Consider the following 27,870-nt stretch of genomic DNA (forward strand, 5'->3'; position numbering starts at 1 on the left):
TTAAAGTTCAAAGAAAAAATATCGACGCTAACACAGGTCGATCATTCGTCGTCTCAGCAGAGATCAGGCGGAAACTTGGCAAATCAAGTTAATCTGCCAAAAATTACAATCCCTCAATTTAATGGGGATTATTCGAAGTGGCAGACGTTTGCTGACATTTTTGGGAAAATGATCAACGAGCAAGCCTTGCCACAAGTGCAAAAAATGTGGTATCTCAAGGCCAACGTGACTGGGGAAGCCGAGAAACTCATAAGGCACCTCGAGTTGACCGAGGCGAATTATGACATTGCCTGGAAGACACTCCAAGACAGGTACAATAACAAGAGAGCTCAAGTGTCAACTATACTTGAGAGAATGCTAAACCTGCCCAACATGTCTGGCGATAGCAGATCAGTGAAGGACTTTCATGATAGTCTTCATGAATCGTTATTGGCATTGGAGGGTCTTGGAGTAAGGCCAAGGGAATGGGATCCACTCTTAATCCACATCCTAACAAAGAGGATGGACAAGACTACTCATGTGTTGTATGAGCAGTCGATTGTAGATTCGAAAGAACTCCAAACGATGAATCATTAGAAGCTGTCAATGGGATTCAGAAGAGCAAACCGTCAGCAACGACTGCTTCCACCACGATCCGTAGATGTCACATGTGCAAAGGTGACCACCCCCTATATTACTGCAAACAGTTCTTGGCAATGACAGTGCCCGAAAGACAGAAATGGGTTGCTAGACACAAGATGTGTCTAAATTGCTTCAAGGATGACCATCAGGCAAAAACGTGTACAAGTGGGAAGTGCAGGAAGTGTCAACAAAAACACAATACACTTTTGCATTTTTCAACGAGGCCACAAGTAGAGAACAAGTCAGCAGATTTGTCGGTTCAACAGCCGCCAACAGTAGCATCGGCGAATAGATCCCAATCATACGTACTTCTTGCAACCGCACGTGTTGCGATCAAGGCAAATAATGGAAGAAGCTATGAGTTTAAGGCGATTCTGGATTCCGGTTCACAAATTAATCTGGTGTCAGAGCGACTAGTGCAGAGGTTGGGTATCGAACCCATTCAAACATCTCTCTGTATCGAAGGTGTTGGAGGTAGATCAAGAACCGCAAACCACAGGGTCAACGTGGAGCTTAAGTCACTCACCAGCAAATTCAGAACACGCCTAGAAGCCTTTGTGTTACCAAATATAGTGCCACCCCAACCAAGCACTGAGATCGACATCACATCATGGCCTATTCCAGAAAACATAAAACTAGCAGATCCCTATTTTTATCAAACGACCAGGATTGACGTACTACTTGGAGCAGAGTTCTACTTCAACCTGATTCTCTCACAAGAACTTCGAATGTCCAAAGAGCTTCCTATATTGAAGAACTCAAAACTAGGATGGATTGCTAGTGGAAGAGTTCAGGCTGAATCAGAAACTGTGACATGCGCCGTTTTCGGAGAAGATGAACATGCTTTAGAAGATTTATTAAAGATGTTCTGGGAACAAGACGATGTTTGTGAAGACCAGAACTTGACAATAGCAGAGGAACAGTGTGAAAATCACTTCAACCAAAATACAACAGTGAATGAGAATGGTCGGTTTGTGGTGCGATTACCGTTTGCAGACGGCCCTGAGAAAATTTCTGAATCCTTGAATATTGCAGCATCAAGATTCTTTGCGTTGGAACGTCGCTTATCTAAGGATGCAAGTCTTCACGAGCAGTATGCTAAATTTATGAAGGAGTATGAGGATCTGGGACATATGACGAAAATACAATCAAGAGAGGTGCGTGGTAATCATTACTATATCCCGCATCATTGTGTCCTACGCCCAAATAGCAGCACAACAAAACTGAGGGTTGTGTTCGATGCGTCTTGCAAGTCATCATCTGGATGGTCACTCAATGATATTTTGCATTCAGGTCCCAGGGTTCAAGGAGATCTGTTTGGAATGCTGTTGCGGTTTAGACTGCCGAGATTTGTGTTTACAACAGACATTGAAAAGATGTACAGACAAGTGCTAGTCGACAAAAGAGATCGCAAATATCAACTAATCGTATGGAGAAACACTCCAGACAAGGAACTCGAACATTACATGTTGAATACGTTAACATATGGTACGACGTGTGCCCCATATCTTGCTACAAGATGTCTGAAAAAGCTAGCAGATACGAACATACAAAGATATCCATTGGGGGCGATGGTATTGCAAAAGAATTTTTACGTTGACGATTGCATGTGCGGGTCTGACAGTTTAACAACGGCAATTGAGATGCAGAAACAAGTTAATATGTTACTACTGGAAGCTGGATTTAGACTACGAAAATGGTGTGCTAACCACTTAAAACTGCTGCATGGAATTCCTCCAGAAGATAGAGAAGTAGATCTCAATTTTGACAAATCATCAACCAAGGTTTTGGGATTAACATGGATTCCTCAAGCAGACCGATTTTGTTTGAAGAGTGATGTGAACGAATGCACCAAGGTCACCAAGCGGAAGGTCACATCTGATTTGGCAAGATTGTTTGACCCCTTAGGAATTGCGGGTCCTGTGGTGTCAGCAGCTAAGATCTTTATTCAGCAACTGTGGAAGAATAAACTTGGCTGGGACGAGGAACTGCCAGCAGAAAGGGCAGCATATTGGCTATCGTTCCGAGAAGGTCTGAAGATGTTAAATGATTTCAGGTTACCCAGACACATGTTTGATGGAGAGAAACCAACAAAAATTGAGATACATACTTTCGTGGACGCGTCAGAAAAGGCATATGGTGCTGTGGTGTATCTTCGAGCTATGCTGCCAGACGGCAGGCATATAGTCAGACTTCTTTGTTCAAAATCAAAAATAGCACCAATAAAGGAGATCACGCTGCCACGGTTAGAGCTTTGTGCCGCTGAATTGGGAACAAAACTTACTGCTAAGGTCAAAGCCGAATTGGGTTACGAAGATCTAAGGACTATTTATTGGTCAGACTCAGAGATTACATTGTACTGGATCAATTCAGAACCATCAGCTCTAAAGACGTTCGTTGCCAACAAAGTAAAAAATATACAAGGCAGATCGATAAACACTCAATGGCGACATGTGGGGACGAAGGATAATCCTGCCGATTATATATCCAGAGGTATGAAACCAGATCGTCTGTCGGGATGTCTGATGTGGTTTTATGGACCCACGTATCTACATGGAAATGAATCTCTCTGGCCGGGGCCCTTCTCAAAGAATAGAGAAAATCAATCCGATCTTGAATTCAAGACAAAATCTACAGTATCAGCAATTGCCTCACAGAGTGGGTTACAGGATATGATCTATGGAATCAACCACAAGGGTTCATTTAGACGATTACAACGTATTGTCGGTTATGTCCTGCGATTTTCAGAAAGGATAAAGGGACGCAAGCATGGAAGTTCGACAGATGTATTGACACCTATGGAGTTGAATCAGGCGATGCAACTAATAGTCAAGACCGTACAGGTGGCAGATTTTGCGAAAGAAATTCAGCAATTGAGGAAACATGGAGCATTGGACAAATCAAGCTCCATACATAGTTTAACTCCGTTTCTTGATGACAGAGGAATACTTAGAGTCGGTGGCAGGTTGGAAGAGGCAACCTTAGCATACGACACAAAACACCCGATGTTGTTACCATACAACGATCCAATTGTGAAACTCATTCTCAGCATGATCCATTTAGAGAATAGCCACTGTGGCTCACAACTATTACTGGCAACATCAAGACAAAAATATTGGATAATCAAGGGGAAGGCTATGGCTCGCAACATTGTGCAAAATTGCGTAAGGTGCACCCGGGCGAAGCCAAAGTTATACAACCAAATCATGGGAAATCTCCCACCGAGCAGAGTCACACCAGCAAGGCCGTTTATTGTCTCCGGCGTTGACTATTGCGGACCGTTATGGGTCCACTACAAAATACGAGGCAAGAGACCACACAAGGTTTACATCGCTGTCTTTGTCTGCTTCGCAACAAAGGCTGTACATTTGGAAGTAGTTACAGACCTAACAACGGAAGCATTCATTGGAGCATTGAAGAGATTTATCTCTCGGCGAGGAAAATGTCAAACCCTATATTCAGACAACGCGACTAACTTTGTAGGTGCTAAAAATCAGCTCGATGAATTCAATAAGGCTGTCTTTGGGGAGAAAGGCAAAGAAATAATAGCGGAGACGTGCTCAAGAGAAGGGATCGATTTCCAGTTTATTCCCCCAAGAGCACCACATTTTGGTGGCTTATGGGAAGCCGCGGTGAAGTCAGCCAAGCAACTGTTGCTTCGCACCACTAATAGTGCATCATTAACCCACGAAGAGTTGGAAACAGTTGTTATTGAAATAGAAGCAATCCTGAATTCCCGACCGTTGACTCCTATTTCTGACGATCCAAATGATCTAGCTGCATTAACACCTGGTCATTTTCTTGTGGGAGAACCGTTAACGGCACAGGTTGACCCATCAGCGAACCAATCGTCAACATCATTGACAAGCAGATGGAAGGTCGTATCTCAAATTAGGCATGAGTTTTGGAAACGTTGGTCCACGGAGTACTTAAATACTCTGCAAGAAAGAAGGAAATGGAGTACACCATCTCCAAACGTGGAACCTGGTCAATTGGTCATTATTAAGGAAGATAACATGCCTGTAATGCAGTGGCCGCTAGGCAGAATAACCCGAACATATAAGGGCAACGATGGAGCCGTTCGTGTAGTCGACGTAAAGACACAAAACGGCGAAATTAAAAGAGCTATAACCAGATTAGCTCCTTTATGGAAAAAGGAAAAGGAACCTCTTCCGCCTATAGAGACCAAGAGTAGGAGTGAAGAGCCATCTCCAAAGCGATTGAAGACGTCAAGCAGCATGCTAGTATCGATGATGCTTGTGGCTTTACTATTTTTACCTCTATGCTTGTGTCATTCGTTCAACATACACAAGTTTGAGAATAAGCCCGGCATCTATTTTGAAGGAATTGGAATCACAAAAGTAGTAACAGCAGAGTGGAAACTGATCACTTATTATGATCTTTCCCCATTTTGGGCAGATATGGATGGCTTTTCTACCGGGATAGGAACCCTTCAGAAGTTGTGTAAGATAGCAGTTGAGAACAGAAGCTGTGAGATACTTTCAGAAAATCTTATTCAAGTACAAAAGCAGTTGGAATCAAATACACTGAACATATTCCCCAGGCGCATCAGGAGAGGAGCTCTAAACATAGTCGGGAACCTCGCACACTCGTTATTTGGTGTCTTGGATTCGGAATATGCGGAGCAAATGACTGTGACAATTGAGAAGGCAAATGAAGACAAGCAACATTTGTTGGATCTTCTAAAAAATCAGACATCTATTATTGATTCAACAATCAACATAATTAGAAAGGACGAAGATACGAGCCAAAGGAACTTCGGCAACATGCAAGTGGAGATGAACCTTTTGGCAAATAAGGTGAAGAAAGAAGAAGATGTTGTAAAGACAACACAATCAATTATGTTTCTCACTTCACAGCTCATGCTACTTTCATCAAGGTTGAAACATATAGAAGATAACTTAATCGACGTTTTAACGGATGCTCATCATGGTCGGATAAGTCCGTTGCTACTTACGCCACATCAATTGCTACAAGAGCTCCAAACCATCAAGGCTCACATTCCTCCATCTCGTGCTCTACCCGTTCGCGAAGATAATGTTTCGGATTTCTTCAAATTAATGAAGAGTAAGGGAAGGGTTATTAAGAACCATATCATATTCGAGATTCGCCTTCCATTAGTGGATCTCCAGCAGTATGATTTATTCAAAATGATCCCCGTACCTATGCTACGATCCGGTCGATTTATTTCAATAGCTTTGAAATCAACATTATTGGCAGCTAACGTCCATCGGGATGAGTTCATATCGCTAACCGCAGAAGAAATGAACAGCTGCATACATACCACAAATGACGTTTTTATTTGCGACAACCAAGCGAAATTTAGCAAAGGCGATCGATCACATTTATGCGAGGTGATTTTCTTATTGAACAAATCGTCAGAAGAGTGCGACTTGCAATCAACCATGCACCACCAAACTTGGAGACAAATGGAACAAAAGAATAAATGGATGTTTACTCTAGCCAATTTAACAGAATTGTCCTTTGTTTGTGGTACAAAAATGACACACCTGGAGGTGCAAGGAGCTGGAACTTTAGAAATTGGGCCAGGCTGCATTTTCAAAGACAACACATTTACAATATACGGTCACTACGAAAACAAAACAACAGTGCACACATCATATCTGAGACTTAAGCCACTGGATTCCATAATCTCAAGCAGTAAGCTTGTCTTGCTCAACAAAACATTAAACAGCACCTATGAAACACATGCTGCTGAACTCGTCACCTTACACCAACAGCTAAAAACTATTGAAATCGGACGCCTTCCACAATTAATGAAATCGACGGCCATACACCATCATACCATCAGCTATCTAGCTCTTTGCATTGGAATTGGAGTAGCCATATACGTCATTGTCAAGTTTCGGCACCACAGAACTTCCAACAATAACATGAACCCAACACCTACCCCTCGGCAGTCAGTCTCATCATCATACGTCATTGACCAGACAGTTTCTTGAACGTTCCTCGTTCAACGTGGGGGAGAATGTTCAAAAGAACATATTTTACTAACACATTTTTAATTTTGTTTTTATTATTATTTATTCTATGTCAGCATATAACTGACCTATATAATTATTGTTTGCCTTATGCAGGCCAATAGCCTAAATAAAGAAACACCTCGATTGGTTTCACATTGCATGGGTTATTGGCTGAAGTAATTTATTGCTTAGTTAACTTTAAATGCTAGTTTTAATGAATTCAAAAATGTATAAATAGAAAGCAAAAATAAATTTTCTTGGTAGATTACAAGAAATTGTAAACATACCAAGGTTACACAATTCAAGTGTTGTGTATATCTGCTTTAATTAATATTAATAAACACTAGCTTCTAGACTCGATTCGGTCGAAAGTGCCAAATTTCATCCCATTTGGGCAAATATTAGACGTTTGGTGCGCAATTAAAGGTAAATCGGACGAAGTTATATATGGGAACTATATCCAAATTTGAACCGATCTCGATAAAATTTGGCAAATGTATTTCTGAGCTGTATTTGATACATTTCCCCAATTATTGTTGTTGCAGAGTGCATATTACGGCTGCGGAGGACAAAAATAACAAATCGTATGAACAATATATATGGGAGCTATAGCTATATCTGAACCGATTTCGATCAAATTTGGCATTCTTATTTTCAGGTCCAATCTGATCGTACCTGCAAAATTCCATACTATTCGGACTGATATTACACGTTTGGTGCACAATAAATGGCAAATCGGACGAAGATATATATGGGAGCTATATCTAAATTTTTACCGATTATCTCCAATTTCAATAGGGTTCGTCCTTGGGCCGAACAAATGATCTGTGCAAAATTTCATCTGGATCGGACAATAAATGCGACCTGTACTTTGTTTACAAAAATACATGGACAGACGGACGGACGGACGGACGGACAGACGGACGGACGGACATGCATAAATCGACTCAGAATGTGATTCTATGCAGATCATCAAAAGGAACTATGGGTCTATCTCGTTTCCTTTTGCCTGTTACAAACAAATGCACAAAGACATAATACCCTGACCACCTTGTGGTGTAGGGTATAATGAAACAAAAGATATTCACTTTTTATACCCTACACCACAAGGTGGTCAGGTTATTATGTCTTTGTTCATTTGTTTGTAACAGGTAAAAGGGAACGAGATAGACCTATAGTTCCTTTTGATGATCTGCATAGGATCACATTCTGAGTCGATTTTTGCATGTCCGTCCGTCTGTCCGTCCGTCCGTCTGTCCATGTATTATTGTAAACAAAGAACAGTTCGCATTTATGACCCGATCTAGATGAAATTTTGCACAAATCATTTGTTTGGCCTAAGGACGAACCCTATTGAAACTGGAGATAATCGGTAAGAAATTAGATATAGCTCCCATATATCTTCGTCCGATTTGCTTTTTATTGTGCACCAAACGTGTAATATCAGGCCGAATAGTATGGAATTTTGCACATACAACCAAATTAGGCCTGAAAATCATAAGTATGTCAAATTTGATCGAAATCGGTTCAGATATAGCTATAGCTCCCATATATATTGTTCATCCGATTTCTTATTTTAGTCCTCCGCAGCCGTAATATGCACTCTGTAACAACAATATTTGGGGAAGTATATCAAATACAGCTCCGAAATACATTTGCTAAATTTTGTCGAGATCGGTTCAGATTTGGATATAGCTCCCATATATAACTTCGTCCGATTTACCATTTATTGTGCACCAAACGTCTAATATTTGCCCAAATGAGATTGAATTTGGCACATACGACCGAATTGAGTCTAGAAGGTAGTATGCCAAATTTGGTGAAGATCGGTTCAGATATAGCTATAGCTCCCATATATACTTTTCATCCGATTTGTCATATTTGTTACCCACAGCCGTAATATGCACTCCGTAACAACGATATTCAGGGAAATATATCAAATATAGCTCAGAAATATCTTTGCCAAATTTTTCGAGATCGGTTCCGATTTGGATATAGCTCCCATATATATTTTTATCCGATTTCAAATTAATTGTGCACCAAATGGGCAATACAAGTCCGAATTTAAAAGACACAAATGCTTCGGCATATTTAGTCCTTTGAAGTTTAAATCATAATTTTAATCATAGCGTGTATGATTGAATTCCCCATAAAAACTTTTAATTGTTATGCGCAGCTCTACTAAATTAGCAAAGTGGTGTAGGGTATCATAAAGTCGGCCCCGCCCGAATTTAAGACTTTCTTTACTGGTTTAATTTTATTGAATGAAAGCAAAATATGTCGGAAGTAGCATCAAATTTTTTAATAAGTTTAGATTTGTTCGAATTGGTCACCCTTGCCGCGAATTATGGCCTTCAAACGGCCAATGAAACCGTCATATGCTGCCCGAATGTTGCTCTGCGCAATTTTGGGCCATTCCCGATCGACACTTTGGTATTTTTTAGTGTCAACCTTGCTTTCCAAAATACACCAGACACAATAGCCCTACGGATTGGTATCCGGTGGCCATTGTGCGCTGAAAATGAAGCGAGGAACCTCCTTTTTGTAACCATTCTTTGGTGGCTCGTGCTGAGTGCGATGGTGTTGAGTCCTGTTAGAATGTCCAAGGTCTGCGGCCAAAATGTTTGCGTGCCCAAGGCTTTAATACACCTTCCAGAATATTTTCACGATAATATTCGGCATTTATTCTGATGCCACGGTCTATTAATACGAGCTGAGAGCGTCGATCGGCTGTTATGGCGGCCCACACCACCACCATGGCCGGCGCTTGGATCTGGTGGCCAACCGAAGGTGCACATTTTCAGCTGACCTCTTTGGCAAGTAAACACATCATTTTGTTTGTTCATAAACTGCTGGACAACGAATGTTTTCTCATCGTAGAAAGTCATCATCACCACTTTCGGCCAAGTGAAGCAACTCTTTAGCCCTTCGGAGTCTTTTTTCTTTCTGTTGCGGTGTAAGTTCTTGCACTTTCTTGAATTTCAATGGTTTTATCCCGAGCTCATTTTTTTATATTTTCCGAATGGTATATTGCGATATGTTCAGCTCACGAGCCATTTTTCGGCCACTGCGACGTGGGTTCGATCAAGTCGCATTTTTACTTTTCAAACCATTTCTGCTGATGTTGTTCCGTCCACGTGAAGCTGAAATCTAGAAATTTTGTATTAAGGTACCTGTTGGTGCTAGGTTTATGATAAAGAGGTGGTACAATTTAATATTGGGTGAACATATAGAGTTTGAAATCTGAATTTTTGAAATGCGTCTTATATACGAAAAGTTCTAAATGATACCAAATTTGGTATAAGGTAAAGGAATAGGACTGGGATCCTCTAATTTGATGTAGACCTCTCTGTTGGTATCTGCAATTGAGACATGGAGGTGGTTTTGGAAATGTGTACTATAATTTACAAAAAAACCTAAACAGTACTCAATTTGGTATTGGGTGGATGGGTAGAGATAAAAGTCTAAAATTACATATAGATGTCGTTCTGGTATATGTGGTTAAGATGTGGAGGTGGTCTTGGGAAAATTTACTATAATTGTTCGAAATGTACTAAGTTGTGCTAAATTGGGGGTTGGGTGAAGCGATAGATCCGAAATCGCGAAATTTGACATTGGGGTCTTTATTGAAATGTATTCTATAATTGTACGAAAAATACTAAATTTTCCTAAATTAGGTACTGAGTCATGATCCCAATAGAGATAATCCCCATTGGAATTATAGAGATTTTTTTTGGTCATAACTCCCATAATGGAATAGGGATTATGTCCACAAAAAAATTATAAAATAAAATAAAATCGGTCGTAATCCCAGAAAATAGCGAAACCCCCATAACGATTTCGGACATAAACCCCATTGTGTGATAGGTATATTTACCATGATGACTGCAATGTAATTTTATCATGTCGAAATGCCCGGTTACGCGGTCGATTCGAAATTTCGAATACATAATCCGTGTTCTATCCGGTTCATTTAAAAGCTTATGATATATACCTATCTAACAAATTGTACCAGAAGGAATGGTTCGATTGCTAACATCCTTATAACATACCTTGTGCTGGACCGATATTTTCCATCCTCATACCAGACCTTGGGTTAATAAAAATATTGTGATGTGAGTAATTTGTAGACCATCGGACTCTTACATCACATTTTATAAGAGTTACTAGCTTAAACCCGCTTCCCCTTTTTCATTTTTTATGCATTCAAAATTTTATATACGAATTGTTGTTGGTTTAAAAAAAATAACACAAATTCAAAAATTTAAAAGACGTAATTATTGTAATACTTTTTATAAATCGGCCGAAAATAAATATGGGAGCTATATCCAATTCTGAAACGGTTTGATTTGAATTTGATCTGAATTTGACAAGCTTATTTTTGTACCAAATTTAGTCACTCATGCCAAATTTCATTGGAATCGAATCTGAACCGATTTTAATATAATTCGACAAATTTATTTTTGTTCCAAATTCCGTTATGCATACCAAATTTGGATCAAATCCCGTCACACATTCGAAATTTCATTGGAATCGAACATACATATCATGTTTGATCATCAAATAAACGAAATCGGTCAAAAATATATATATGAGAGCTATATCCAAATCTGTACCGATTTTAATATAATTTGGCAAATGTATGTTCGGTTTGAATTCCCTCACTTATTTCCAATTACTTTGGAATCGAACAAACATATCGTGTTTGGTGCATTAAATAAACGAAATCGGTCGAAAATATATATGGGAGCTATATCCAAATCTGAAACGATTTTAATATAATTCTGCAAATTTATTTTTGTTCCAAATTCCGTTATGCATTCCAAATTTGCAGACTGTATCTGTTGTCTATTAATAGATATGTGCATATAAAATCCAAATTTTTGGGAAGTACCTCAGGTTCTGATTCCATATCTCCAGTTCCAAGTGGAATTTAAAAAATTTATATAGCCTATGTTACTTCCAGGCAATGATGTAGGAAAAGGAAAATCTGTTCACCGGTTTTCGAGTCCATAAATTACAAACAAACATTTTCCTCTTTTATAAATATAGATAATTATCCAAAATTTAGACCCTTTAGGAGCTTGATGGAGTGGACATATATTGTCCATTTTCACACCTGACTGGTAATATTTGGATTTGGAAAGTTGGAGCGAAATCGGATCATCCTTTCTCTACATTTTAAGGTAGATTTTTCTCTGGCGTATTAGCGGGCACTTGGTAGTTCCCAATCTAAGCCTTTATTTGCTTCGGGTAGGTCTACTAGACATGCATAGTGATGTAAAGTCGGCCAGCCTCACTTTTGACTTTTCTGTATTGATTATGTTTTGAATTTGTGCCAATAGACATGGACCAGTATGACCAATCGTCGTGTGTTGACCGAAATATTGGTTAAAGGATAAGTAATAAATTCCGGAGAAGATTGAATATTTTGTTCCACTCCTTCTGATATTAATAGGGATTAAGATTTTTTCCAGAAAAGGTACACAATGGTCAACTTCTTCTTGTTCCTCTCCTGCAAAAAGAATAGTCAGGTTAAAATAAAAATTTGGTACAATTTAAAATTGTACGACTTTACGTATCTCCCCCACAAAGGGTTAAAATTAAAAAAATAATAAATAAAAACCCTTATTTTATGAGAAATAATGTCCGATTTTGTTCAAACATCGCGTATCCAATATTTCTGCCCATGCGATATTTAAAGTGGTTCTTTTATCTCATTAAAATATACAACTTCTTAAAACAATTTGAAAATTTACATACCTACGAAAGCATTGATGTATATGTAGAACACTTTCCTTCCCCCCTCCAAAATACCTTCAAAACGATTGTTTTATTGAGTTTTTTCTTTGAATGGATTTTAATGAGGTAGCTGAAGGTGGTGGCAATGATGGTATGTGCATTTGTTGCGTACCAATTTATCCGTGTGTGGTGTCATTCGGTCGCAAGGTAATAGTTGTTGTTGCTGTTTGCTGATCATTTGATTCCCCCCATCAAATATTTATGCCTATTTTAATTTAGTTTTCATTTTCAACATGATTCGATGATGTTCGAGACGAGGCATTGGATGCTTGGGGCGGCGGATGGTTCGGTTCGATGGGTATGGGTATAGAATATATTCATATCCCTTGTGTATTTTATGAAAATCAATTTGATTTTTGATTAGCCACACACGCTGTCTGTTTGCTCGACTCTGCTCTGTTATCTCTGTAAGTGGTGGTAGTGGAGAATGCTGAATCTCGCACTGATGTTGAGGCAGCAGCTCGCTTATGTCTGCTGCTTATTTGATGGTGTCTTTTGGTGTTTTGATTGTGGTTAAGTTGACCTGTGTGTCTACATGCCCATCCATCCATCCGTCCTACCAACCATTCATTTACTCATGTTCCAGTCGACTTTTCTCCCCGTACTGTCGCCCGTCTGTTCCCCCGACCCCATGTTTGCTTACCCATTTGGCTGCGTGTTTGTATTATTGTGCGGCTCAGTTTGTTTATCGAAAATTAACTATAAATTGTTAATAAATTAGTTTTGTATTTCGCAGTCGGGTATCACTCCACTTGCTGGCTATTGACAGAATTGAATTTGGTGAGAATGATGAAGCGCAGCGTCTAAAACATTCAACTCGAACAGGTTTCCCAAGGGGAATTGCCATGAATTGTGTGTGATTTTGTTGCGTGTGGTTGGGGTTGTGGTTGCTGTTGTTGTTTGATAAAGAAGTTCATAGCACTCTGTTTGAAATACGATTATTTAAATATTTCTGTCACATCAATTTATTTTATTTAAATTTCATTTTTTTGTCCGTTTGTTTGTTTGTTTTGTGTTCGATGGGGCATTAGGTGGCCCTTAATGGGGGGCTAAAGTATTCGTATACAGGTGTAAAATATATACTCATATTTTTCCAAGGGAAACAACGATGTGAAATAAATATAAAAGAAACAGAAACATGAGTAATGATCGAGTTAGGAATTTTGAAAGTGATAAATAATCGCAATGGCCTCTATTATGTTAATTTACATTATTTAAACCGAACCAGCGGTGAGTTAAGGGATTATACATTTTTCATTTTGGGGTCATCGGTTTTTAATATCAATGAACTGTTTGTTGGTCAGTGGAGAAACATAAAATATAATGAGTTTACGGGAAGAGGGCATTGGAAGTGTGTTTTGCCTCAGATGTTTGGAAAGTTTTCAAAAATTGGTCATATATTCTCTATTTTGAAATTAGCTAAGTGCGTTTGTTCACCTGACATTTTAAGATGTCATCAAAAATTCATTTGGCAATTACACTGTGCAACAGCCAATCCCAAAACGGGTTCAGGTTCCAAGGCTACAAATTTTATATATCCCTAATTATACACCATGGATCTCAAATATGTTGCTCTATATTTCACAACATTTAAGATATATACAAATACATAAATTATATAAATAAATAACACAATAAAACAAATAAATAAATTTGATAGAGGCCTATGGGTTACATGTAGAACATTTTTACAAAATATGGGTCATACCATTCCAAGTTTTCCAATTCCGATTTCAAGTATATACGATTTCAAGTACACTGAAAAGGAGAGTATATTAACTTCGTCATCCCGTTTGTAACATCCCTAATTATTCGTCATAGATCGTAATGCTCAATTAATCACAAATCGTCATTATCGTAAATTCCGATCCTTATCGTAAATTCCGAGTTGTGTTTAATACCCGACGACCACTCACCAGTTCCGTATTTTCCTTAGATGTTGAGATGCATTTTTTGACGATTTTTAGATAATCGGGAATCAATCACTCAAATTTCTCAACAACCCGAGTAACAAGAGTTAAGAAACTTCATCTCGACACTAGCATTCCTGACAGTCGTAAACATCCCGAGAATCTCTCCATTTCCCTTGGTATTAAATGTAACATTATTTATTATCTTGTCTAATTGATGATTATCTATAAATGTCCAAATTTTCGCATGGACCCCATGCAACTGTCCATCCACTATCGTTAGGATATTTTCATGCTATATGTCATATTTTTCGACGGAACTGTTTCATATTCGGTATGAGCAGCTGGTAATGTGCTCCACTTCCTATGCAATATTACATATACAGGTCCACATCTATTATACTTCCCATATAATGGTACTTTAACACATTCGGTATTTTGCCGATTTTAGCCACAAATTAAATTTTGATCTGCCAAAAGTTACCGCCTATTCTTCTAATGTTCACATTTTCATATAACACCGATTTTCGGTATTTTAACTATTTTAACGGCATTTTTCCACGGATATTTTTTTTTTTTTTGAAATTTTGGAAGTTCCTTCCAAATGATGGATGACATTAAAATTTTGAACCGAAAATTTGACCCGTGCTTTTTTACTTATTATACCCTCAACTATATGGCTACAGAGGGTATATATCATTTGATACGGCCAAAACATGCCACATCGAAATAAAGGTTTTAGATCCTAGGTCTCTTCGGACCAAATCCGTTTCAGGACATTTGGAACTGATCTAGGGGTCCTTTCGTCCATCTGTCTGTCAGGCTGACTGGTGCGCATGTTAACTCTCAAAGGGAGTATCCGATTTGGTCCAAACTTGGAACATCGCAATATTATTTTCAAATTAAAATCGAGTTTGGAGATGGGCGGTATCGGTCCACTCCTTTTGGTACCTCCCCCACAAAAGTTCAACATTTTCGAAGCTAGGAAGTGATAGTATAATTAGATTTTGTGCAAACTTTGCGGTGCTAGATCAAGTGTGAAAATTGAAAATATCGGTCCACTTCATCAAGTAACTCTCAAACAAAGGATCAACATTTGGAATTGTGAAATAAGAATTCGATTGTGTTCAAACTTCTCAATATTTTTATCATCAGTCCACTCCTTTTCGTACCTCTCTCATAAAATTTCAAATTTTACACATCCCAATTCTTTTACCAATATAAGATATGTTAAGGAATTTATGGGAGCGACTCCTTGTGGTACCTTTCCCACAACCTGTCAACAATTTGAATAACCAAAACGCTTATAAATGCGAAGTAATCAACGGATCGTCGGATTAGCACAAGATCTGGTGTGAAAGTGATACATATCGGTCCACTTCTTCTGGTACCCTGCCCACAAATGGTTTAAATTTTGATTAATCATTCGCATAAACTTGGAAATAAATGTTAGATGCTCATCCCAATCTATTTTCAGTATAAGATGAATTGGAACACTTTGGTCCACTATATCTGATAGCTCACCTACATTTCCTAATTTTTCAAAAACCATTGCATTCCTCATGTAAAGGTGAATGTAGTAGTCGGTATAGCCCAAATCTGACATATTTATATCAGATTTAGGTCAGATACGAAGTGGACAATATCGGCCCACTCCTTTGGAACCTCCCCTATAAAAGGTCAACAGTTTGTCTTTTCCTGCCAAATTCTTTCCGTTAAAGCTGGGATCGCTTTACGCGAAACTCTCACCAAGTTTGATATCATTTACTTTAGTGATGACATATCCCGATTTGACTGAAATTTGTAATCAAAATATTTTGAAAGATTTTCAAATTGGTTCTATTTTAATTAAACATTTAAAGCGATCGATACGCATTTGGCATATAACACCTCGAAATATACATTTTAGACCCCACAAAGTATTATTGATCAACATAAAATTCTATGTCGACTTAGCGATGTCCGCCCTTCCGTCCGTCTGTGGAAATCACTCTAGCTTCAGAACGAAACAAAGTATGTTTATAAAATTTTGCTCAAATGTAAATTATGTCTGCAGGACTTTTGGTATTGAAAACGGATCATGTAGGTCCACGTTTTGGTATAGCCCCCATATAACGGTACCATCCAATATTCGGTATTTTGAAGATTTTACGACATTATTCAACGAAATTGTTTCAAATTTGGTATATTTACTTCAGCCTAAGACAGAAAACGTCAACACGTCAACGTCTTCGTGTAGCTCCCATATATAGCAGTACCTCCTTATATTCTGTATTTTCATAATTTTAGCGACGTTATTCACCGTAATTACTTCAAATTTGCTATTTGAAGTTCGTAATAGATTCTACAACCTATGTTATAAAATTATCTGTGCATATCCTCGTTTTGGTATAGCCCCCATATAACGGTACCTCCCTCTATTCAGTATTTTGATGATTTTAGATGGGTCATTCACCGAATTTTTTTCAAGTTTCGTATTTGAATATTGCAATGGCTTATGACAAAACGTATCTATGCAGGTCCACTTCGTCGTATAGACCCTACAAATTCGCTATTTTTAAGATTTTAACAGAATTCTTAACGGAATTTACTTTGTTATACCCTACACCACAAGGTGGTCAGGGTATTATGTCTTTGTGCATTTGTTTGTAACAGGCAAGAGGAAACGAGATAGACCAATAGTTCCTTTTGATGATCTGCATAGAATCACTTTCTGAGTCGATTTATGCATGTCCGTCCGTCCGTCCGTCTGTCCGTCTGTCCATGTATTTTTGTAAACAAAGTACAGGTCGCATTTATTGCCCGATCCAGATGAAATTTTGCACAGATCATTTGTTTGGCCCAAAGACGAACCTTATTGAAATTGGAGATAATCGGTCAAAATTTAGATATAGCTCCCATATATATCTTCGTCCGATTTGCTTTTTATTGTGCACCAAACGTGTAATATCAGCCCGAATTGTATGGAATTTTGCACATACAACCAAATTAGGCCTGAAAATATGTATGCCAAATTTGATCGAAATCGGTTCAGATATAGTTATAGCTCCCATATATATTGTTCATCCGATTTGTTATTTTTGTCCACCGCCGCGGTAATATGCACTCTGCAACAACAATATTTAGGGAAATATATCAAATACAGCTCAGAAATACATTTGCAAAATTTTATCGAGATCGGTTCAGATTTGGATATAGCTCCCATATATAACTTCGGCCGATTTACCTTTTATTGTGCACCAAACGTCTAATATTTGTCCAAATGGGATGGAATTTGGCACATACGACCGAATTGAGTCTAGAAGGTAGTATGTCAAATTTGGTGAAGATCGGTTCAGATATAGCTATAGCCTCCATATATTTTATTCATCCGATTTGTTATATTTCTTACCCACAACCGTAATATGCACTCCGTAACAACGATATTCAGGGAAATATATCAAATACAGCTCAGAAATATCTTTGCTAAATTTTATCGAGATCGGTTCAGATTTGGATATAGCTCCCATATATATATTTATCCGATTTCAAATTAATTGTGCACCAAATGGTCAATACAAGTTCGAATTTAAAAGATACAAATGCTTCGGCATGTTTAGTCCTTTGAACTTTAAATTATAATTATAATCATAGCGTGTATGATTGAATTCTCCCATAAAAACTTTTAATTGTTATGTGGAGCTCTACTAAATTAGCAAAGTGGTGTAGGGTATCATAAAGTCGGCGCCGCCCGACTTTAAGACTTTCTTTACTGTTTTTTTTTTTTTTTTTTTTTTTGTGAAAATTGCCAAATTCGTTTCAAACTAACAGCTTTTCTACTTGTTTTCATATTCAACCGAATATTACCATTTGTTGAATCTCGGTCCGGTATATCTATTGTTTTAATATATATATTTTTCTAATATAATTCTTATCGAAGTCATATCATACACTGTTCATCAATGTTATTTGGTACTAGAGGTACAAAAGCCTCCGGCAATTTTGTTGAAAATCCATTCAGAGTTGGATATAGTTCCCAAATTACGACTACTCCAAAGCCATAATACGCATTCACGTAAGGTTCATAGTTGGTGTGATCTATTTCACATAAATTCCCAATATAATTTTCTTTGTTAAGGGAGCTCTACTAAATATGCAGAGTGGTTATAGTCGGCCCCTCCCGACTTTTACCTTTTCCTACTGGTTTAAAGTGGTTCTATTTTAATCGCACTTTTAAGGTCATGGATTCGCATTTTGAATTAATATTTGGGAATGGTAAAAAATAATTAATAAATCTGTTATTTACCATAATGTTCAAGTGCCACTTATCATTTTCTTTTTACCCAACAAAAAAATCATATTACTTCAAAATAGAATTTTTGCCAATTACCTTAATATTATCGAATAGATGCTGGCGTTTTATTCTAATTTTATTTCATAAAAAATACTCATTATGAGGTTTATAACAACGATTCATACAATTCATGTTAGATTTAATATCCATTCCTTTAACCTAGGTCCAGCTATAAAAAACACATCGTTTCATTCATTCAAGAAAACATTTATTTGTCTGTCCATTTGGCCTTTTGTTAGTTTTATTTGGTTGGTACTGATGGCCTCTTCGGGGCGTTTGTGTTAAAATTCGATAAATAATTAATGATGGTATCTTTCATATTAGACAGAAAGACATATTGTCATGTAACAAAAAAAAAAAAAGAAATAAAAAACTTGTTAGTATAGAATACTACAACAGCAGCAGCTAACAACAATAGTGGGCTACCATAACTCTTTTTTCCCGATGGACGGTGCTAAAGAACCAACGCTAACTCTTTGTTAACTGATATTTTTGTGGCACTTGTTTAGAAAATACATGTTTCAGGGAGTGAATGGCGATGTTACTTTAATCCAATTTTGTATTTTGTCTGTTCTTTATTTCGATGTCATTTTCTTTCCGTTTCATTAATATTGACCACACACGTGCACACATACACACACACAATTCTATTCTCCTATTGACTTTTACGATTGTCACCTAAAAGGATCATAAATGGTTTTAATGTTCTTTTGTAAATGTGGGATCATTGTTCAGATGTTTATTTTTTTGGTTTTCTATAAATGGTTATTATTATTTTGGGGATTATTATTATCATCATCATTATTTAATGTCAATGCACTAAATGGCCAGCAAGTGGTAGTGTTTTGAAATTTTAATGAACGTTTTTATGAATGTTTCTTTTTTGTTATTAAAGGGGTCACGAATTGAAATGGATACAACAGGACAGGAAATAAAATTAAATTGTTTTGGGGGAAATAAAGAAGAAAATAATGAAATGGAGCTAAAGGTGATATTTTTACAGCCATAAGCTCTGTTCATTTACGTAAAAAAATCTACAAGTTTTACTATTTTTGCTACCCTTTACAAAAAACCGTATCCTTAGGCAGAAAAGTTGTAAAAATGTGGGGTTTACTTTTAATTCTTAAAGCCATTGCTTAATTATAGATTATGTTTGTGTTGATTTTGAAAAATTGCAACCTAATTTGGAAATTTTACTACTTTTCATTCATTTACTTTCACAAATCCCTCTTTCACTAGTTTTACCATTAACAAGTAAGCAAAGGCTACAGTCGAGCGGGGCCGACCGTTGAATACCCTACAACACTATAATAAACCATACAGTTTATATAGGCGATATACTCGAAAGAATTCCACAAGATATTGTGACAAATAATAAAAGAAAACCATCAGGTTTCGTTCTCTAATTGTCGAATAATAGCAACTTAAACTAATTTGCTCATTTCCAATTTATTGGTAGATGTTGCACGTAAATGGCCTTCCTACATCTGGAACTAATATTTCCCAAAGACCTATAATCTCTCAGAAGTGGCAAAAGATTAACATTTATTATTGGTTTTTGACTGAAACGCATCTATATGAGATACAGACATTTGACTATATTCTTCAGCGAAATAATCAGAAGTGCGTCTTTCCTGTATTTGTGAATTTTCCAAAAAGTCACTGGAATGGACATTTTCGTATTTTGTCTACAAAAGTTGGCAAACTATTTCACACATTGAATATTTTTGGATGGCCATCCGAAACTGCTTGGATTTTGCAATGTGCGGTAACACCCATTCAAATGTGCGTGAGGATCGGGAGATAATTACGACCTGCTGACAATTTTGCAGTTTTTTGGTCCATTTCAACCCCTAAATATATGGTGATCATCTCCAAAAAGAGTAGGCTTTTATTCTGACCCTCATCTTATCCCCATGCAAAATTTCGTAAGGATCGGACCATAAATGCGATCTGTATACGATATCCTGATATCCTAACTACTTAGTTTTGTTAGCTGTAGAAATTTTACTAAATGTTTAATTCAAAATGAAAATATGCCAAAAATATGACAAAATTGAAAAAATGTGAGAAAGTGTTACAAAATCAATATTTTCAACTTTAGAGAGATATTTTTATGCGATTTTTTTAGACGTTTTTTCTTTCCTGCCAAGAGGCCATTCTAAATTAATGAGAACTGTCGAAATCAGTTCAGCCGTTCTCGACATGTAAGAGATCTTTCAAGCATATCTTCTTTGATAGAAATATATATCGCACATATTTTGCTATATATCCGATTTGTTGGATGTTAACATCAATGTAAAGGTCAGAAGTAACCTTGTCATGGCTTTGTGATTTCGCCGGGATTTAAAATATTCGCGGTTTAATGAAAAAATTTGAATTTTTTCAACACAAAATATATGGTCTATTTTACCCGCTAAATATTATCTGATGATCACCCAAATTGGTAGGCTTCTTCCCCACCCTAAACTCTAGCTACATGCGAAATTCCGCGTCGATTGGTCCATAATTGCGACCTGTATAGCTACTGCAAAATCCCACATTTTTTCAGTATTTGGTCCATTTCAACCCCTAAACATTTGGCGATCATCTCCAAAAGCAATAGGGTTCTATTCTGGACCAAGCCCCACCTACATTCTAAATTTCGTGAAGATCGGGCCATAATTGCGACCTGTAGAGTGATTACAAATTAACATGGACAGACGGACAGACGGACGGACGGACATACATAGCTACATCGACTCAGCTCGGCGAGCTAGGAAGATCCATGTATACTTTCCTATGTGGGAAACCAATATTTCGAGGTGTTACATAATTTTTGGCCCAATCAAACTTATAATACCCCCAACACATAGTGTTGTAGGGTATAACAAGTTACAGCTGAGTCGATCTAGCTATGTATGTCCGTCCGTCAGTCCATGTTAATTTATAATCACTCTACAAGTCGCAAATATGGTCCGATCATCACGAAATTTGGAATGATGGTGGAGCTAGGGCCAGAATAGAAGCCTATTGCTTTTGGAGATGATCGTATAATATTTAGGGGTTGAAATTGAACAAAAACTGAAAAGTTTCCTGATTTTCAGTTGCTTTACAAGTCGCAATTATAGACCAATCGAAGCGAAAGTGGGGATAGAGCTTAGGGCTTGGCAGAAGCCTTCCAATTTTGATGACCGTTACGTAAATGAAGATAGTAAATATATCGGCTATATATATAGAAATATATACAATATGTATATATAAAGGAAGGGGATGTTAGATAGAATGCTTATGTCTCAAGAATGGCTGGATCGATTTTGACAAGTTTTGTCAATTCAGAATGCCCTCTTGGCATTAAAGTATAAAATCTAAAAAATCGCGGAAAAATATGCCAATAAATATGTTAATATAGATTTTGTAGTATTTTGTGACATTTTTTTCATATTTTTATCGCATGCGATTTTTTTAATTTGACTCATAATATTGAAGTGTATATTTTGGAATATTTTTTCACTTAACAACACAGAAAAAAATTCCTGATCACACAATTGAAGCCAATCGACACGCCTGAGAAGAGAGTAAAGGACAGGGAAGAATTCTACCATTTTGGATGACCATTGGATTATATTTAGCTGTAAAATAGACCACAACAACTAACAGCACGACGGAGTGCGTAAATATTGAGCAAATGTCGCAGACCAAAATGCTAAGGCTGATGTCTGGGCAGTGCTCCGTGGCATAACTTCAAAAGGGAAATCTTCCAAGATGGATTTGGACATAAGAGGGCTTCTAACATAATGTAGTGTTGTAGGGTATCACATGGTCGGCAACGCTCGACTATAGGCTTTGCTTACTTGTTTACCTTAATTTGCCCCAAAGAACTCAATATATTAAATTACAGCTCATCATTGGGTTCGAAATTTCGGTCGAAACCTTTAAAATGGATCGTAAACATTAAAAAACGACGTGTCAGTCAGGAAGACAGGTGTTGCCTAATCGACCTAAAATTTAATGCTGTCCTACTATAAATACATACAGGGTGAGATGAAAAAACTGCAACCAACTTCAGACTGCTGTTATTTCTAAGCCACTCGTCCGACAACTAATTATTCCAGTGACAGCTCATTATATTGTTTACAAACGTACAAAAGTATTTTGGTGAGAATTTTCCAGAAAAAAAAAGTTATTCGTGATGAAATTCAAGAGTGATAGTGTGATTTCTTTATATTTGGCTGGAAAACCACAAGTGGCTATCGTTAGAGCACTCCAGCATTTAAATGTGAATAAATCTTTTGTGTCTTTTCCCGTCGATCGTTACCGTCATACTGGGAGCGTAGCCCGGCGTCAAGGAAGTGGACTTAAGAAAACAGCAACATAAGCGGAAATGGTTCGAAAAGTAAAGAAGCGACTTGATTGAAACCCGCATCGCAGTGGCCGAAAATGGCTCGTGATCTGAACGTATCGCAATATTCCATTCGGCAAATATTGAAAAATGAATTCAGGGTAAAGCCATAGAGCTCTTTTTTAGGTACTTACACCGCAACAGAAAGAAAATAGGCTCAAAAGACCTACAGAGTTGCTTCGCTTGGCCGAAAGTGGTGAACTGCCGAATTTGGTTTTTCCGATGAGAAAACATTCGTTGCCCAGCAGTTTGTAAACAAACAAAATGATCGTGTTTACTTTCCAAAGAGGACAGCTGAAAATGTGCACCTTCGGTTGGCCACCAAAACTCAAGCGCCGGCCATGGTGATGGTGTGGGCCGCCATAACAGCCGATGGTCGCTCTCAGCTCGTATTAATCGACCGTGGCATCAGAATAAATACCGAATATTATCGCGAGTTCCAACAGGACTCATCACCATCGTACTCAGCATGCGCCACCAAAGGATGGTTAAAAAATGAGGGCTTAATTTCAAGCGCAAAATGGCCACCAAAATCTCCTGATACCAATGCGTTGGACTACTGTGTCTGGAGTATTTTGGAAAGCAAGGTTGGCACTAAAAAATACCAAAGTGTTGATCACCTCAAGCAAGTGCTTCGCAGCCAAAACCGCAGAGGAGCGTTTCATTGGCCGTTTGAAGCCTATTATTCGTGCCAAATATGACCAATTCGATCAAATCTAAACTTATTCTAAAATTTGAGGTTATTTCGGACATTTTTTTGCTTTCATTCAATAAAATTATAAAAAAAAGTCAAAATTGTGGCTTTTGGCTTTGTCGCAGTTTTTTTATCTCACCCGATACCTAATATATTAGAATGAGTGTGACAGTCAGAAGTGACCGTATATTTGAGATTTGGCTGGAATTAGAAATAATCGCGATTGAATGGAAATGTTCGTATATTGTTACATAAAGTTATGGTCTATTTCAAGCGCTAAATATTGTCATTCAAATTTGTAGGCTTCTTCCTAGTACCGAATTCGAGCCCAATGCTAATTCTAAAATTTGATGCTATTTCTAACATTTTTGCTTTCATTCAATAAAATTTAAAAAAGTATAAATTATGGCGTTTGATTTTGTTGCAACACCTTAGCTATCAGAATCGGTGTAACGGTCGGATGTGAATCTTTCATATATTCGGAATTTGCCTGGAATTAAAAATATTTGCGATTAAATGAAAATTTTGGAATATTGTTACAAAAAGTTATGGTCCATTTAAAGCGCTAAATATTGCCATTCAAATTTTTAGGCTTCTTCCCAGTTCTAAATTCGAGCCCCATGCAAAATTCCGAGTTAATTGGTTTATAATTGTGTCCTCTAGTGTAATTTTTTTGTTTTTTTTTTTTTTTTGTTTTTTTCCATTTTTTGGTTTTTGGTCCATTTTAACCCCTGAATATGTTCCGATAGACTTCTATTCTGACCATAATCCCACCTCTATGCAAAATTTAGTGAGGATAGGACAGAAACACGTAGCGTGTTTACAAATTAACATGGGCAGGCGGAATATACCTAGCTACATCGACTCAGCTCAGCGAGATAGGAACATCCTATGTCCAGGACCAATATTTCTAGGTGTTACATAATTTTTGAACGAATCAAACTTTTAATACCCGCAAAACATAGTGTTGTAGGATATCATCGCCCTTCATTATTTCAACCTACATTCAACAATGACCATAGCTGGTGTGATCTACTTCACAGCAATTCCCAATATAATCATATGTTTGTTATGTGTATAACTGCCTGCCCTATTTTGTACTTCCCTCACTGTTAGGTCCTTAAATTTTTCCTTATTTGACACAGTTTCGAACAGATTATTTAATATAGCCCACAAATGTTGTTAATGTTTATTCTTTTTTCACCAAATTTAGTTTAAATTCTGCAATAATTACTAGGTGAAAAACCAGTTTTTCTATCCCTTGCATTACTTCCGGTAATTCATAACGAAAATAATTCCACTTAATTTATTAGCTTCATTACTGCATCTCCCCCCTGTTACGTTCAATATCCTCCAAATACTGTTTTGGCATCCTTGTACCAGTGCTAACTTCATTTTCAACAACAACTTCGTTAGCACTTTTCACTTTCCAATGGCCGATTCCGATGGCCTAGAGAGACCAAAAACAAATGTTTGTATGAATGTACCTAAATGTGTAAGTAGTACGTACTACTGCTACTTAGAAGTGAACACACACACACACAACTCGCTAGCTGACTGGAGTCGGTCGGTTTTCGTGCAAATTATTTTTAATTTTCGGCAAAATTTCAAACGAGTAAATAAAACCCCATTAAACTAATGACCTGTTGAGATTGTTTATAAATTTCGTTTCACTCATTCATGGAATGCCTTTTACTCACTTTGTTGTTGGGCATCCGTTTGTGGGTCTGTTCATCCTTAGACTTATAGGGATGTGTGTGTTTGATGGCTCTCTTTCATTATCGCTTTACTCCGGTGTTCCTCGTTGTGTGGTATTTAATTTATTGCCCGTATACCTTTGACCTCATAAAAAAGGTACGACTACGAAATACATTCGTTCGAAGTACAACAAGTTCGAAACATTACAAACGGACAACATTAGCAGTGGCAGCAGGCAGCAATGGCAACGGAACGGCAAATAAATACAAACATAATAACACTTTGTAAATTACCCTTTGATATCTTTTGCAAATGCTTGCCATATAAGAGTTTTACTTAACATTGCTCCGGAGTAGGCAATAATGAGGCGAGGAACCAAAGAAGAAATAGTTTTGTTGGGCAAACACGATGAGGGTGAAAGTGAGTAACATCAATCAGCAGCAATTTAAGTATGCAGGTCATTCATTCCATTTATTCGCATACATTCAAATCGCATACAGAGTGCATTTCTAATCATTTGGAAATATGTTTGTACGTCTGAGTTTGAATGGTCACTGAAAGGAAACAGAATTTCCACACATTCAGAATGATTGATATCCCTTGTTGGATTCCATTCAATCAGAGTTAAATGTCCACATGGGAGGGAGTATGAGTGGTAGTTCATGCAACCGCCTGAATGCATAAACGGTTTTATATTTCATATTTTTTTAGATCTGAAAGCTTTTGAACCATACATATTGCATGCCCTGTAATTTAAAGGTGCAATCGAAACATAACCAACGTTTTTGGTGTAAATTGAAGTACCTCTGCGATCGATAGGGGCATATTGGTTCGCAAAATCTAATACAAATGTAAATTCAAATATATATTTATATAAAAAGTCAATTTATTATAAGGTGAAACCGGGTAGAGCCTACTATATAATATCATACATGCCCATAGAAATTCAGCAGAGCTAACTGTATCTTCGCAACAAATGAAGTTAGAGCCACGACCTTCGGGAGAAATATTAATTATATTTCAATGTGTGATTACATGAAATTAATTCGAAAAAACAAATCCAGTAAAAACAAGTAAAAAAGCTGTAAGTTCGGCAGGCCGAACTTTGAATACCCTACACCATTTGGTACAAATTTGGCAATTTTCAAAAATTAAAATCCGTTAAAAATTCTCTTAAAATCTTAAAAATACAAAATTTAGCCGTATATTAGGGTCTATATGACGACGTGGACCTGCATAGGCAACTTTTATCACAAGCTATTACAAAATTCAAATGCGAAACTTGAAAAAAAAAATATGTTTATAATGTAGCTAAAATCATCAAAATACTGAATATAGGGAGGTATCATGGGGGTTATAAAACGTAGACCTGCACTGACAATTGTCTGTTACAGGCTGTAGTATACATTGCGAACTTCAAATACCAAATTTGAAATAGTTCCGGTAAATAATGTCTCTAAAATCATCAGAATACCCAATATCGGGAGGTACCGTTATATGGGGGCTATACGAAGACGTGGACCTACATGGCTCATTTTCTGTCTTAGAATGTAGTATCCATTACGAACTTCAAATACCAAAATTGAAACAATTCCGGTAAATAATGTCGCTAAAATCATCAAAATACCGAATATCGGGGGGTACCGTTATATGGGGGATATACCAAGACGTAGACCTACATGGCCCATTTTCTGTCTTTAGCCGTAGTATCTATTACGAACTTCAAATACCAAATTTGAAACAATTCCGGTAAACAATGTCGCTAAAATTATCAAAATACCGAATATCGGGAGGTCTGTTATATAGTGGCTATACGAAGACGTAGACTTACATGGCCCATTTTCTGTCTTTAGCCGTAGTATCTATTGCGAACTTTAAATACTATGTTTGAAACAATTCTGGTAGATAATATCGCTAAAATCATAAAAATACCGAATATCGGGGGTACCGTTATATGGGGGCTATACCAACACATGGACCTGCACAGACAATTTTCTGTCACAGGCTGTAGTATACATTGCGAACTTCAAATACCAATTTTGAAACAATTCCGGTAAATAATGTCATCTATCAAATCTTCTAAACTACCAAATTTAAATCAATTGTGGGGGTAAATGTGACTATGATTATCAAAATACCGAATATCGGTGGGTGTCGTTACATGTGCGCTTTAGGAAAAGGTGGAACTAAAAATTATATGGTTTGCCGCGGGGCTAGAACCCATTATGAACTGCAAATACCAATTTTTATCAAAATATCGAATATCGTGAGGACCGTTATATGGGGTCTATACCAAAATGTGGACATATACATACAATGTTTCTTGACAGGAGCAAGAACCCAACGTGGCCAACAAAATTTAAATTTTTAGACAAACCCATGAAAAAGGGTGGCAGAAATCACCAAATACCGGGAGGTACCGTTAT

General features: G+C 37.3%; 1 protein-coding gene across 1 annotated transcript in view; it reads left to right on the forward strand.

The window, feature by feature from the left end:
* The first annotated feature begins 737 nt into the window (after window positions 1–737).
* LOC131801053 (uncharacterized) overlaps window positions 738–27,870 on the forward strand; it is an 85,548-nt gene continuing 58,415 nt past the window's right edge. The window contains exons 1-2 of the mRNA XM_059119017.1: window positions 738–4,812; window positions 5,041–5,709. Of these exons, the coding sequence (XP_058975000.1) occupies window positions 738–4,812; window positions 5,041–5,709 (4,744 nt within the window). The remainder of the gene's footprint in view (window positions 4,813–5,040; window positions 5,710–27,870) is intronic.

Source organism: Musca domestica, unplaced genomic scaffold, assembly GCF_030504385.1.
Source record: "Musca domestica strain aabys unplaced genomic scaffold, Musca_domestica.polishedcontigs.V.1.1 14, whole genome shotgun sequence".
Lineage (NCBI taxonomy): Eukaryota > Metazoa > Arthropoda > Insecta > Diptera > Muscidae > Musca > Musca domestica.